This window comes from Apis mellifera, linkage group LG5 (genome assembly GCF_003254395.2).
Source record: "Apis mellifera strain DH4 linkage group LG5, Amel_HAv3.1, whole genome shotgun sequence".
Lineage (NCBI taxonomy): Eukaryota > Metazoa > Arthropoda > Insecta > Hymenoptera > Apidae > Apis > Apis mellifera.
In genome coordinates this window covers 63122-79159 of record NC_037642.1, presented here as the reverse complement: position 1 = coordinate 79159, position 16038 = coordinate 63122, and the positions used below count along the sequence as shown (strand labels likewise).

Here is a 16038-nt window from a genome sequence, read left to right as displayed (position 1 = left end):
ATGCTTTATATATAGTATATATGTAATTTATTACATATTTATATTTATTTATATTATAATTTATTATTATTAATATATAATTTATTTTAATAAAACGACATAAAATATTTTTCTCTTTATATTTTCATCTAACACAAATTTCAATTATTTATAACTTGATAAATAAAGAGATATCTGTTTATATTAATTTTTTATATTTATTTTGATTATTTAAAGATATTTTGCAAATATATTAATACTCTGTATAAAAATTTTTTTATATTTTATAAAATATTAATAATTATAATATCTAAACTATTTACATCATAATAATATCATATAATAATAATATATTTATTTTTTGATATATTAATTTGATATGTAAATTTTGTAAATTTAAATTGTATCTGTTTATAATTGTTTTTCGCTAAGATTTATTCGATTTGATATAATTGTTTTGTTATTTGGTTATTTTTTAAGATTTATAATATTAATATATAAATGGTTTATAGTGAAAAAATCTAAAATTTTAAAGCTTCATTTCATAAAAAAAAGTATAAATATAATTATAATAAATATAATTAAAAATAATTTATAAATAATTTAATAATAATATAATTTTTCTTAAGTCTCTTCATATAAAATATTAATTTTATAGTGAAATTTTATGATAGAATTTTATTTTAATAAAAATGATTTTTTTATTTATATTTTTATCTTTTTATTACGAAGAATTTCGTAAATGTATATAGACATATATCATTTAATTTTCATTAATTGATCAGAACAAGCGGTTCGTTTGTTAATTGATTATAAAATGTTTCTTCCAATATATGGGAACGAATAATCCTGTTTTCTTGCGACATTTTCTGGGAAGAAGAAAGAACGTCATTCTTTGATCGATCCATATAATGCGATTCCCTCACCGCACATACAGGTATGTGAAAGTGCAACTTTTCGGACCGGTTTCGTGCAGGTAGAGCGGATTGATATATGAACGAAAACTACCGTTAATTTTCACGAGATATATTTTTAACAAATATTTTCTATTCTTCCTTCAATTATAGGATAAAAAATATCGATGAAAATTTGATTGAATTCTGAAACAAAAAGAAAAACAAAGAGATTTAAAAATAAAAAAAAAAATTTCAATATTCTGTAACATGTGTGATGGTGAATATAGAACGCTTTGTATCAACAAGAATTAGAAAAATTTAAATTAAAAATTGAAAATTCGTGAGACTTTATTATACAATATATATATTATACAATAATTTCGAATTGCGAAAAATGATTAGTGAATTACATATAGTATATAATTAAAGATGATGAAAAATTTTTCGATACTATTTGCATTTTTTTTAAATAATAAAAAAAAAAAAAATCAAAAATCAAAAATCAGTGCGATTATAATGCATTTTGAATTTATAAAATATTAATGCATATTTTACGTAAATTTTTTTAAGTTTAATTTTATTATTATAAGAATTGAAAAATTTTTTTATTGATTTATTATTATTACTATTTATTTTTTTATTACATAAAACAAAAGTCACCTTTTACTTCTAATTAAAAGACCATTTAATATATTGCATAATCTTATGCTTTATGTCTATTATATATGTTTAAATTATAAAAATGTAGAATAATAAATGTATGTTTTCATTCAATTTTTCAATAAAAATTCATTTTCTTAATCTATGAACATATATTAGTATCAAGTATCGAGTATACACATCTTGAAACTACGTTGCAGAAGAATTAGCTATTCTGGGAATTAAAATCTGGTTTTTTAATAAAAATCAAACGAGAAACAATAAGCTTGATTAAATTAGAAAAATATCAATATTTCATTATTCGTTAATCTCAATGTTTGAAAATCACATGATGGAGATGATTTTTGGCATTTACCAAAAATAAAAATACATTATTGAAGCATTTTCTATTTCATTCTATTTCTATTTTCTATTCATAGATATACTATATATATACTATATATGTTACAAAAAATTCCATTATTGTTGCTTATAAAGTTATAAATATTAATTATTTTTTTCTTTTTCAATATATATTGTAATTCAATCATTTTTATTATTTTTTATACAAGCTTTTTATGAGTTAGAATATGAAAAGTTTTTGGCAATTAATTCTAGGGAGAAAAAAATAAATAGAAAATATAAAAATTTTTCATTTGAGGATTAATTTTCGAATAAGATAAGTTTGACAATTTTTCAAAAACCTGGTTGGTTATTGAGAAATTGGTTAATTAAATATGAATAAACTATTAACGAAGTTAATAGTTATTTATATAAAAATAAGCAAAAAATTAATAAGAATAAAATTTTATCACTTAAATATTTATTGTAATTTTTATTTTTTAATTTCATTCTTGATTTTTTAGAAAATCAAAATTGAATATAATTAATATAATTGAATACAATTATATATAATTAAGGAATCATTTAATCGGCGAATTTTAAAATTCGATTTTTTAAAAAATTAATTTTTAAATGAATTCTATACAAACTCTATACAAAATCAATTAGAAAAAATAAATGTTTCTTTATTCAGAAAATTATTATTATTTAATGCATCATTTATTATATTTATATTTTTATTAATTAATAATAATAAAATAATAATTTAGAAACAAAATATTCGATTTCTTTTACTTGATAGTTTGTAAAAACTATTTTTTTTTTAGAATTTTATTTTTATGATAATGGTTTAGCATTATTATAATATTATAAATTATTAAGAATTAATTATATAGTTATATATAGTTTATAATTAAATATATGAAATAATTTAAATGAATTAATTTTTATATTATTTCTTTATTTATGCTTTATTTCAAAAAATAATGTTTTATTTAAAAAATAATGGTAATTATGTGTATTTATTATTTTCTTTATTTTTTTCTTTATTCAAAAAATAATTGTCAGAAATAAAAAAATTTTCTCATTTTTTATCGCATTTATTGTATTTATTTTTTTTGATTAAAATATTCTATTTAGATATTTATTTAAACATATAAAATATATTTATTTCATATATTAAAATAGATATATCATTAGAGAAATATGAATTAAATTATAAATAATTCTCTAAAATATTCTCTAAATTATTAGTATAAATTAATTAGAATAAAAATAAAAAATTATTGCTTAAATACAAAAAATTCATATTTATAAATATATTTTAAATAAATATAATTAAAAGAAAAAAAGAATAATCTGGATATAAAATAACAATAATTCTGGATAAATTTATTTCTAAAATGATTGAATCATTAAATCTAAATAAAATTTATATCAAAAAATGAATCTAATTAAATTTATACCAAAAAATTATGTATTTATAATGAGACGAGATAGTTCAACAAATAATTGATCCATAATTAATGCATTAAATAACAAAAAAAATCTTTCAATATTCTTTTTTCTGACTTATATATTAGATAGTTGAATTTATAAAAGACATTCTAAAACGTAAAATTTATTTATTTAAATTATGATGTGAATTATGTATGATTTCAGACGCAAAAGGAAATTACGACGCAGTTAAACTAAAATTGAACGATTACGGGCAATAGAAAATGTATAATATCATAATCAATAATACTTTGACCTCTCTTAATATAAATCGAAAATGCTATTTAATCAATCTAATCAAATAATTCTCTATATTATTTCCTCTATTAATGCTTAATATCACTTAATATCATGACCCAGATGCACAAATCAATTTGATAAATTTCTATTCGTTATATACAGTTTTGCTTTATATACCACATCTTTGTCATATAATGGTACTTTGATAATAATATTTTGATATATGGATATTGTTGATATTACAATTTAAATGCATATTGATTTAAGAGTTTAAATAAAGCTATTTATATATTTAGAGAATTATCCATTATTTTTTATTTGTCATTATTCGATTACTACTAGAAATATACGTATTTTTATTTGTATTGAAATTAAAAAAAAAATTAATTGAAAAATTATTAGTTATTTAATTTTTTAATCTTTTATTTGAGATAATATTATAATATGATTATAATCTCTTGGATATATTATAATATTGCTCAAAATTTTTAGTTCAAATTTGAAATGAAATGAAATTGAACAAAAAAGATTAAGTAAAAATTACAACATAATCCAATAGAATGTAAATATGTAAATACGTATTAAACTCAACGCAAATTTATTATAAATATAGAGGATATTAAAAATATTTTTATAAAATTTCAAAAACTAAGCCAAGCTATAATAGTGTGCGTGTGAGAGGGGGAAGACAGACAGACAGACAGACAGATAGATAGATAGATAAATAGATAGATAGATAGATAGATAGATAGATAGATAGATAGATAGATAGATAGATAGAGAGAGAGAGAGAGAGAGAGAGAGAGAGAGAGAGCGAAGTTATTTAAAATTGTTAATCTTAAAATTGATTTTTAAATATTTAAAAAATCATTCCAAAAAAAATAAAAAATCATTATTAAAATCAATGTTGAATCTTATTCTCAATAATTTACCAAATTTATTTCTTTCTATTTATTAAACTTTTAATTTGAATTAAAGCTTAATGAAAGCTTTAAGACATAATTAATATTTTTTTATAATTAATATTAATATTATATTATAATTGTTAATGAAATTTTATAATTTATAATGAACTTAGAACTTAATAATTTTTTGCGAATAAGTTTCACATAATTATAAATTTTTTTATATTAATTGATATCAATTATTATATAACAGTTTAAAATCATGAAAAAAAATTTATAATTAATAATTTTTGTTTGTAATTCTAAGGACTATGATATGTTATAATTGATATTTTATCTTTTTTCATTGTCGCTTCTTATGTATTTTTTTTTTTTGAATTCCAAAAGAAATAAAAAATAAAGATTATTAAATAAATTTTATATTTATAATTTAATTATTTCAAATGTTTTATCGTTATATTCTATTTTTTGACTTTGAATTTTATATTAATATATTATATTTCGTTTAATTAAAATTAATTTGCATATTTATTTTATATTTTTCTGTTTCTATATAAATTAAAAAAAAATCAATTAAAAAATTTTAATTTCATATAATCATATTTAAATAAATAAAATATTTCCAAATATAAATTTAGAATAAAGCAATATTTAAAAAACAAAATTATATTTATGTTAAATAAAAAAAAAAAGATATTTATTGAGAATAATTTCTCACATAATTTTTCACAATTAAATTTCATTAGTCGCAATAAAATTATTTTCACAATTAAAATTGAAATAATATTAGAATAATATTATAATAAATAATAAAATCAGAAAATTATAATTACTATGTAATAAGCCAAATATTTGTCTAAATTCATACTATACAAGATAAGTATTTGTTTCAAAAATTTTATTATTAATTTTAAAATTTGTGTGTTATATTACTGTAATAAATTTTAATATTAAAAATTTTAATTTTAATATTAAAAATTTAATATTAAAAATATAGATTTTTTTTATTAAATCTTAATTTTCTTCAATTTCTCACAATTTTCTCTATTTTTATTTATACTTTTGCTCAAAAATGCATTTAAATATTTATTATTTTATAATTACATTATTATATTTTAATGATATCAATACATAATAAATAAGATATAAATATATCTAGATTAAATCGAATTAAATCGAAAATAGGAATAAAATTTTTTTGAAAAATTGTATTATTTTTATATTTATATATATTTTATATTATATTAAATGTACGTATATTATTACGTATTATATTTTATAAATATCAAATATTTATATTGCATATAAATGAAAAATAACAAAAAAAAGTATTCATAATGACACAAGGACAGAAGATCCGTTCGTATTAATTCTAATATAAATATGACATTATTATTAAAACCTATTTTGTACAAGTTTTAAAACATTTTTTTAATAATTTTCTTCAGAAATAATATTCTACATAAAATATTTTTAAAAATTACAAAGCTCGAAGCAATTAAAAATTGTGAAATTTAGTTTTATATTACGGAATATAATACATACATATTATATTATATTATATTATATTATATTATATTATATTATATTATATTATATTATATTATATTATATTATATTATATTATATTATATTATATTATATTATATTATATTATATTATATTATATCATACTATATTATATTATATTATATCATACTATATTATATTATATTATATCATACTATATTATATTATATTATATCATACTATATTATATTATATTATATCATACTATATTATATTATATTATATCATACTATATTATATTATATTATATCATACTATATTATATTATATTATATCATACTATATTATATTATATTATATTATACTATATTATATTATATTATATCATACTATATTATATTGTTAAATTGTTAAAATATTGATCAAATGATACAAAATGATGTTTTATAAGAATAATGTCGTTTTTAAAAGAAGAATTTAAAAGACTTGGAATTGTATATTTTTTTAGAAAACTTCAGTATAGCTGGGGTATGACTTAAAATGACATTTTTCAGCCATATATATTTCAATGGCAATTAGTATCATTTTATTAAGAAAAATTATTATAAATATTTATGGATCAATTTTCCGGAAAAGCGGGCTCTATGAGTGGCATAATCCTTTAATTTAATGTTAAGAATTTTTCTTAAATTAGGAAGTGATGCTTAATCAAGGAACTGAACCATGGTATCAATATGCCATTGAAAGATCCGTGATCTCATGACATGAGCATGGAAAGATATTTTATTTGATAAAATTCGAGGAAAAATTAGAATCTATTGAACTTATTAGAACAATTTGAACTATTGAATTATTAAAACGCGTTTGAACTCTTGAATTGGAGAATGTTTTTACCTATTGAACTATTAGAACTATTTGAATTATTGAATTATTTAAATGCATTTGAATTTTGTAATCTCGAATTAATAGAATCTCGTAAATCTATTCAGTGATAATGTAAACTTTCTTTAGTATACGAATTTTATTTTTGATCTGTTTAAAATAGAACTTTGTTAATGAATTTTATAATAAATCAATTTTATTACTATATATCATAATTCCACGAATAGATTGGAACTAATAATAATAGATATAATATATCCATAAAATTGTATATTGTACATTTAAATCATTATTTCTTTTATAGAATTTATAAATCTTCTAATACGGCAAATGTATCAAATTTGCTACATGTAAAATTTCTTAATTTGCTAATGACGTAAAGTCATATTAATCTCGTTTTGAAATTGCAAGCGAAATCATATTGACTTTGTAACAGTGAACAAGAAATATAACGCGATAACTAATGACATGAAAAATTGCTTAGATAAATTAGCAACAATAATAAGAATTATATCATTTGAGCTTATATAATAATTGTATCATATAAAATGGAACTTTATTTATTTGATATTCATATTGTTGCTTCTTATTCTATTATTTTATTCTATTATTTTTATTTTTTTTTTGTAATATAATTTCTGTAATTGGCTATAACAATTATATATAAAAATATAATAAATCAATCAGCTTATAGACTTTTGAGAAAAAATTTTATATATATCTTATGCATATTTTTAGAATTTTAGCATTGATTTAAAAATTTAGCACTGGTAATAATTTTTTCTTGAATGATATTCAATATGAAGTATTTATTAATGATTAAGAATCAAATGAATCAATATTAAACATGCTTATGTGCCTTTCGATAAACAGTCATTAAACGAAGAAATAATTTTTGTTAAACCGTATTGATAAGAGAATGAAATTATAGTGACACATCGTAAATTTATAACATACAAATTGATTGTTATAGAATATTATTAACATTATTATTATTAACCTCTTGATCTTATAATTTTATAAATAAATAAATTTTCATGAAAATAAATTATTATTAAGAAAATCCAAAAAATTATTTTCAAAGAAAAACTTCTACTTTTTTTTTAAAAATAATTAATAAAAAAAAATAATTAATTTCAAAAAATGTAGAAATTAAAAATTAATTTTTTTAATTAATTTCTAAAAATATAATTAGATTATAATTCTATATAACATCAATAAGAAATAGCATAACATTTAGAAGGAAAAAATTTCTAAATATAAATATAAAATTTTAATTTTGAAAATTTATTAATTTACAAAATATTAATGGAAAACTTTTAATTGTTCGATTTAATATTATTATTATTTCGACTATTATAAAATATATATTATATATATTATATATTATATTAAAATTATATTATATTTTTATATTATAAAAAATATGCTTGTTTTAATAAATTTTTAGATATTATTTAATTAGTAATGTCTATATATGCTTCAATGTATAATATTAAAAGTTTCTTATTATTTTTATTTTAATATCTTGAAAATCAATAAATTCTCGAAATTAAAATTTTATATTTGGAATCCTCATTGTTTCTTTTGTCTCCTAATATTATTTATTCATGATTGATATTATATGGATATTATATCTTTATTTATTATTATTTAATGATGAATAGTAATTAATATTTATTATTTAAAAATTCGAGAAATTGAATCTCTCTCTCTCTCTTTTTATATATATATATATATATATATATATATATGTATGTATGTATGTATGTATGTATGTATGTATGTATGTGTGTATCACTAAATATTCTTAGAAAATTCATTGATTTTTCTTATTTCAAGATATGTGTCACGCATTTTATTTTTTATGAAATTTTTATAATTTCCGCCAAAATAAATGAATCATCATTATTTATATCTATAGTTTATTTTCATTTTTTTTGTTTTTTTTATTGATAATAAAATAATTAATAAATTTCTTAAAAATTGAAAAAATAAAATATTTTTCGATCAATCTAGATATTTTAAATAATTTTATGTTTAAAAATTCAAAAAAAAATATGTCAAAAAATGAATAGAGAACTAATATTTCATACAAAGTATATATTAATATTTAATAGTAAAAAAAAAATTTTATTACAAAAACATTATTGGAAAAATATTTCATGCATCGTTTATATACTATAAGGTTTTCGTACAATCTGATATCTGAAATCATATTATTGAAAAATAATAATGATATTTTTATTTATTTTTTTTTCATGTTATTTGAATTGCCAAAGTGTGCTACAAATATCATCACATATTACATCAAAATTAATTAAACAAAAATTTCATTAATCTGAAAAAAAAAAAATTAAAAAAGATATAAAAAAGAAAAGATACAAAATAATCTTTCCTTAAAAAAAGAAAGAATGAAAATAAAAAGAAAAATTATGAAAAAATGATATTTTTCCCAAAAACTTATAAACAGGATTATTCGAATCTTAGTTTAATATCGCGATGCATTATATAATAAATTTGTCTCATTGATAAATCTTTTGCGAACTTTGGTTTATTTGGTTTATTCGAGCGTGGCATGTCTCGAATTGTTATCGAATGAAAAATGATAAAGCGATTGCTATCGAAAGGATCGGAATCATGCAGTGAAACGGAGTTCGAGTGCAGCCTAGGAGACTGCATACCGAAAAATTGGCTCTGTGATTTTCATCGTGACTGCACAGATGGGATGGACGAGAAAAATTGTGGCAGTAAGTTATCGATAAGTCCTAAAGTTGATTGTTGAAATCAACAAGGAACTAAAGAGAAAAAGAATGAAAAAAAGAAAAAACTACGGAACACACATGATAAGGAGGAATTATTCACATTAGAAGAAAAAAAGGAAAGAGAATCTTGGAACTCGGTTTTGAAATCGTAAATTGCATCCTTCAAATTATTGAGTTTTTTTTTCTATTAAAGCAAAATCGTGATTAGAATATTGAAAGAAAATAAAATTGTTAGAAAAAGTAAATAACAATTTTAAATTCTGTATTTCGAAGTTTTACCATAGAATTTGTAAATTTTTTTCTTAACCATATATTTTTTTAGTACTACTGCTAATTGTATGTTTTTATTAAATTTAATATAAGCTTAATAAATGAAATGCTTCCATTCTAATTTTTAGACATGTTTTCACTCTATTTTGTTTTAATATCTCGCTGATTTATAGTGAAGAATCGTGAATTTTTGAATATATTGATTTTAAAAAAATAAAAATGCTATATTCAAAATTATTCAATATTCAAAAAATATTATATTAAACTAATATAATATGTAGATAATTAAATAGATAAAAAAGATAAAATTTTTATATGTTTTCAAATTAAAATTATTTTACTTTATTCGGTTTTCTTCAATTTTAATATAAACAAATATATACATATATTATTTTTGAATTGTAATTTAATATAATTTCATGTAATCTAATTTAATAGAAATATATCATCATAAATGATATTCGATAAAATTATAAACGATAAAATTTAAAAAAAGAAGCGAATGTTATTATATGAGAATAGCAAAAAAAAAAAGTGATATGTGCATTAAGATAATTAAATTAATTTAAGAAGAATGTAAAACTTATAAATTTAAATTTTGATAAAAAATAATCTATAAATATAAATATAAAAGAAAGATAGATATAGATATAAAAAAAGAATGTCAATTTTAATAAAGGAATCTGATAAATTATATATATCATTATATAATTTATATATATATATAAAATTTAAATTAAGATAATATAAAAATAAATAATATAAATAAGATAAATTATAGATATCACAAAATAATTATTCATACAATTTATAACAAAATTTTATTTTTCTAATTTATAATTTTTCTATTTATATATTATTTAATCAAATTTGTTTTTTAAAAAATTGTTTGTTTCAATATATATCAACTCATTGTTTCAGAAATATTTTATTTTTTATTCTCGTTATTAATAATTATTATTTATTCATTATTTCATATTGTAGTCTTTCTTTTTATTTTCTTAATATTTCTTTAAATAAATAAATTAAATTGATTAAACAAACAAATTTGTAAATCTATGTTTTATATATATATATATATATATATATATATATGTATGTGTATATTTAATATTTTTTACTTTATTTTAAAATTTTCCTGTATGTTTTTAATGTTTTATGAAATGTTTTTTTAATATTTTGTGAAAAATATTTTGTTTATGTACAATATTTTTTTGTTTGATACTATTAAATATCTTAATAATATGAAAATAAAACAATCTTAATAATAAAACTTGACTATTGAAATATTAATTATTAACATAAAATAATGAAACTTAAGTTCAATTATATGTTTTAGTTATGCATTTATCAGATTAAAGAATGAAGATAAAATTTCTCAAAATATGATTTTATTTCATAAATTATGTATAAAAATATTAGAATGTATTTAAATTACGTAAAAAAATTTTTCCTATATATTTAATATGTAATTGATCTCAGGATGCAATTTGTAAATTCTTGAAACAATTTTTGAGAATGTACATACAGTTAACAAAAAATAAAGCTCGTCAAATTGTACATACGTACAACAAAAAGCAACACGGGATCTCTAACCATGACTGGTATGGTTGGCACCTTGTTACAAAATGAAAAACGAGATCCAATCAATTGTTATCTTATAGGGATGAAGAATTGCACGGCGGATCAGTTCACGTGTCACTCTGGGAATGGCGAGTGTGTGGCACTCGCATGGATGTGCGACGGCCATCGAGACTGTTCGGACGATTCAGACGAGGCTGAGTGTAGTAAGATTCTGCACGGGGGTTATTTTACTTATGCTTATTCATATAACATTTTTTCCTTTGTCTCTTTACATATTGATTGCCAATTATTTGTTGTTTGAATTATTGTTTTAAATTTCATTTTTTTTTATATTATACCATTTTTTTTTAAATCTTAAAAAAAATCTTTCAAAAAATTTCTTAGAAATTTTTAAATCTTAATAGAAATGAAATGATAATGATGAAATGATAAAATAATAATTAATTCTTATTTAAAAATCATTTAAAAATGGAAATATTAATTATTATTAAATAAAAAATTGCATAAATAAGTATATGTAATAAAGAATGTCAATAATAAAGATTAGATATATATAAATGAATCTAAAATAATCTATGAAATTATTGATATTTTAATGATATTAATTAAATAGCAAGAAACATGAAAAAAATAAAAGAAAATTTTTTTTTTATTATTTGAAAATATAACTAATTCATATATTTCTATTTAAGTCTCTGCAACTTGAATTATTTTTTTTTTTTACAAATACAATAAAAATAAGTATCATTAATAATCTTCATTATATAAAATACAAAAAAATATATAAAATTGAAATGAAGTATTCTTAAATTAAGATTAATTAAAATTTTTAATTAAATAATATTTCCAATTTAATTATAGATATTGAAATTTAAGATTTTTTTATGGCGAAAAATATAAATTTATTATTTTCTATTATAAATTAACTATAATAATATATCGCAAATATTTCAAAAATATTTCATGTGTTTATAATAAAATATTATGTTATATTGCATATAAATAATAAATTTATTGCTAGTATTATTATTTCCATTTTTATTATTATTTTTCTCTATATATTTATATTTTGCATTCTATTCGATTGTTAAATGAAATATTTTCAGGATCATATAAAGTATAAGAAATAAATACAGTAATAATACAATAATAATAATAAATACAATAAATACAATAATAAAACATATGTGCGCGCACGCATACACAATTTAATTTTTAATTTGAAATTTAAAATGAAATGAAATTTAATATGAAGTGTTTTATCTTTGTGATTTAAAACATTTTAAAGTATTTTAAAGATTGTATAATGTTTTTTAAAAGTTATAATTAAATTTATTAATTAAAAAATAATCTTATTAAGTATAATAATAATAATAATATTATATAATAATAATAATAATAATAACATATAATAATATAATATAAATATTTTTTAACAAAACTTATAAATAATGAAATTTATTAATGAATATTAAATATCATTAAATATTTATTAATAATTATAAAAATTAAAAATATCAAATATTGCCATTTAATCATAGAAAATATTTTATAATCTAATATTTTAATCTAACAATTATCAATTAATAATAATCAAATAATCAGTGCTAAATGTTTTATTTATCTAATAATTAAATATATCACGGATAAAATAATTTCATATCGTAATTTAATATTATATCGTATAATCAACCCGCATATTAACATTAGCCCGCATTTTATGAGTGAAATACAAGATCGGAAATAAATGATTCTAAAGTATGTTATTTATTATAAAATGATTTTAAACTAAGTAAATAAAATTGGCAATCAATGTGTTAAGTTCTTTAACCCATGATTGATTATAACTAAAACGAGTTAAAACAACCTAATATATTTTTAAGATATAATATATAATATATTTGGCTTGAACGAAATTTTTCGCTTTGATATTTTATTTTTGATTTGTAATATTAATTTAATGTGTTAAATTTATTTTATGTATTAAACTATAAAGTATGTAATATATGTAAGAAAAAGCTAAAAGTAAATTTAAATATTTTCGAAATTTTTTAAATAAATTAAACTGATATTAATATAATATTACATGTTTCAATTAAAATTCATACTTTGCAAATTTATTTCATCAAATTGATCTCAGTTTATATATAATAATGTATATTTTATTCAATCAAGGGTTAAAATATGTATGACAGAATTTATGATGAGCATGTTTTCCTTTTTTATTCTAGGCAATTTTTGTCAAATTAGAAAATTTTTATTATTTTTGTTCTATTTTTTTTATTTTATTTTTTGCTACTTGAAAAAATAAATTCTATTAGATTTATGTTAGTGAATATTCATATTCTTAATATTCTATTATAAAAAATGCTTATATATAAATAAAAAATTAAATAAAATATACAGTAATAGAAAAATGTTTAGAAAAATTATTTTTTTAATAATTTGTATATTATAGATAAGTACTATAAATACTATAAATAAATAAATATTAAATTGTAGATAATAAATAATAATCAATTGTAGATAATAAACAATAATTTATAATTTTTTTTAATTAAATATAACTTAATTTATTAAATATATCTATAATATAATATCTATAATATAATACAATAATTTATTTATCAAATTGTTATTTTTACTTTTTCCTATTATTTTATAAGATAGATGTATTTAATTTTTTCATGCTTAATAATTTATTATTACATATTTTTTTATTTCTATTCTATAATTTTTCTATTCTATATCTTCATTTATTAAAATTTTAAATATTTCTAGAATAAATTAATATTTGAAAAATCTCTATTTATTCAGAAATAACGAAAAGTTTACAATTGTTGAAATTATTATATACATTTATATACAATTATATTACAGTATATTATATACAGTATATACAATTTATGATGAATATTTGGATTTATATATTTGATTTTTTATAAATAAGCAATTAATATGGTTTATAAAACAAATATATATATTTTTAAAAATTCTTTTTAAAGAAATTAATATTATTTTGTGATTTTCTAATTATTATAAATTTTTTAAGAATGATAAATTTGTAAATATTGAATCAAAAAAAAATTAAAAAAAAGATAAATAAAATTTCCGAAGTGCATGAAAACAGAAGCGAAATAATTGAGATGTCATTGCTATTTAACTTTTGTATTTTAATGATTAATATAGAATTCCATATGCTTCCATAATCATTGCATGTTGAATGCTTTTTTCTAATTAATAATTGTCGCATGTAAATTTCACAATCAGATAAATCAGATATTGCGGCACTTTCATTGTTTTTTTATTATTCTAAATGTAATTATTATCATTATGAGAATCATTCTTTTCTAATTAATCTCCTTTAACATATTGAATCTTAAATAATGCTATTTTCTTTTCACTTTTTCAATTACATTTCAACATTTTTTTTCTTTTTTTTTATTTCAAAAATACTAATTGCAATAAATAAAATAGTAAGATATTATTAAAGTTTCAATTTCTTTGTTAATGAAAATTCATAAAGGAAACTATAAATAATTTTATATTATAAGAAAAATTGTACAAGTTTAACAAATTTATTTTCATAAAATATTTTCATAACAAAATGTTAAATTAAAAAAGAAAGATAAAGATTATATGAAAAAAGAAAAGAATTAATTAATTATAATAATTGTAATTAATAATTATAATTAAATTGCTATTATAATAATAATTTGTATTATATGTATATTATATATATATAATTATAATTAATTATTATATTTGTATTATATATAATTATATATATAATTATAATTAATTATTACTAATAGTAATTTAAAAGAAAAGAAGTTAAAAAATTTAAATAAAATAATATTTTATAAATACCATAATTTTATATGTATATTATATTTTATATTTATTCTTTTCTTCTATTATTTGAGAGATCTCAAGAGATTTGTCGAAAAAATTCAAGATATTTTGCAAAAGCAAATTATGTAAATATATAATTTCTTTTATCATAGAATAACATTGAATCATACCGGAACAAATTTATTATCAAAAATTTTTTTCTTTCTGAAAAGCAATTGGTTTTTCTGAAAAAATTTAAATAACTAAATTTTCGTAGCTATGTTGTACGAACAATATATTTCCAAGATTTTTCGAACTATGTCATTAATTTTTGTTTGTTATAATTTTTATTCTTATATTTTTGATTGGTATGTTTATATTTGTACATATCCGTAGTTATTTCTCTTTATTATTTTTTTTTTTTCATTTTTTTTAATAATCTATGAAAAATATTATTATCAATTCTTTGTGTCAAAATAATTATTTAATTAAGTAATGTTTACTTAATTGTTAAAATAATTACTACATATATAATTAATTATCAATGATAAGAGAAGTTAAAAAAATTGTAAAGTAACAAGAATAAATTTTTTCAATATTTTCAATATTTATTGAAATATTTATTGAAAATATTATTGAAAAAATATTGATTTTGAAATTAAAAAATTTTATAATATGTAACATAATGTAAAATAT

At 16.9% G+C, this 16038-nt stretch overlaps 1 protein-coding gene across 9 annotated transcripts in view; it reads left to right on the top strand.

Moving 5' to 3' along the window:
* Positions 1–16038, top strand: part of LOC412401 (lipophorin receptor) — an 82388-nt gene that overhangs the window by 50514 nt on the left and 15836 nt on the right. For 3 of the 9 annotated variants that reach the window (XM_026440676.1, XM_026440675.1, XM_026440679.1), the window contains 2 exons: positions 9520–9639; positions 11589–11711. The exons of 2 other annotated variants lie outside the window; for them this stretch is intronic. In XM_026440676.1, the coding sequence (XP_026296461.1) occupies positions 9520–9639; positions 11589–11711 (243 nt within the window). The remainder of the gene's footprint in view (positions 1–9519; positions 9640–11588; positions 11712–16038) is intronic. 4 more of the 9 variants (XM_026440681.1, XM_026440677.1, XM_026440682.1 and 1 more) reach the window with 2 other exon arrangements.